The following is a 1074-nucleotide window of genomic DNA, read 5'->3' as shown; positions in this document are numbered from 1 at the left end:
TAAATTAGGAACGGCTAGTGCAGATAGCCCTCGTGTAGCTTTGCCCGAAATTCATAACAAATTACTTATGTACTGAAAGGTCAAAAGTATAATTTACATGTTACCAATAATTAAGATAATTGTTTTTTGTTGTGTTTTTTTACAGTATTTTCAAAAAGAGATGCCCTCAAAGTGCGAGACAGACCCAGACTATTTAGTCTCCATAGCTCTTCAGGTCAAATACAACAGTAAGAAGATGAAAAAGTGGGTATATGTTTAAACGAATAGGTTTTAAAGTGCTGTTTAGACTTTATACAAAGTACAAAGCAACCAGAGCATGTTACTTTCTATAGAATACATGCTATTGATTTTAACAAAAGTGTTAGTTATCACAATAACGATATTTTGGAGCTAAATTAATAAACCAATTCAATTTCATCTTCACATTCACACAGTTTCCTGTACAGTGTAATTGATAATTACCATAATAAATAAATACTGAGAAAATACTTTTGTAAAAATTAACAGTAAGAATATTTTAATGGAGCTCTAAGAGAAACTATGAATAAATAACTTTCTTTCTTAAAGAAAAACTTGTAGAACCTACATGAACTAACAGTTATATTCTCTTGATCTAATTACATTGTAAAATTCTGTGTGAATTTTTCTAATTACATTTGGAATTTAATTTTCAAGGTTCTTGGTATATAGGGACTGCAGAATCATAAACTATTTAATAGATTTTATCTTCTCTGGTCACAAATCCTATGAGAAATGTAGAAAAAAAGAACCAAACAAGTGTGTAGAAATTTATATGTAGAATTTCTGTTATTTTGTGTATCAACAAGACCTTGGGTTTTAGGGATAAAAATAAAATATCAAACACTACGCATATAGTTAAAAGCGAATAATACACTAAGGTATGAAGCAATGAGAGACAAAAAATAAATTTATTTTGAAAATCATTGTAAGGCAGATATTATATTTTCAAATAAAGCAATATTTCTTCACACCATCACATCACTTACTTTACCGTACAAGAGTGAATTACACTGACTATAAAACTACAAGAGTGAATTACACTGACTATAAAAC

General features: G+C 28.7%; 1 protein-coding gene across 2 annotated transcripts in view; it reads left to right on the top strand.

Moving 5' to 3' along the window:
- LOC106474068 (ecotropic viral integration site 5 ortholog-like) overlaps window positions 1-1074 on the top strand; it is a 102684-nt gene that overhangs the window by 78177 nt on the left and 23433 nt on the right. For both annotated transcript variants that reach the window (XM_022379361.1, XM_013934756.2), the window contains exon 8: window positions 146-243. In XM_022379361.1, the coding sequence (XP_022235069.1) occupies window positions 146-243 (98 nt within the window). The remainder of the gene's footprint in view (window positions 1-145; window positions 244-1074) is intronic.

This window comes from Limulus polyphemus, unplaced genomic scaffold (assembly GCF_000517525.1).
Source record: "Limulus polyphemus unplaced genomic scaffold, Limulus_polyphemus-2.1.2 Scaffold135, whole genome shotgun sequence".
In the NCBI taxonomy this organism is placed as follows: Eukaryota; Metazoa; Arthropoda; class Merostomata; order Xiphosura; family Limulidae; genus Limulus; species Limulus polyphemus.
Note: the sequence above shows the minus strand (reverse complement) of the source record. Positions and strands in the feature narration are given on the sequence as shown.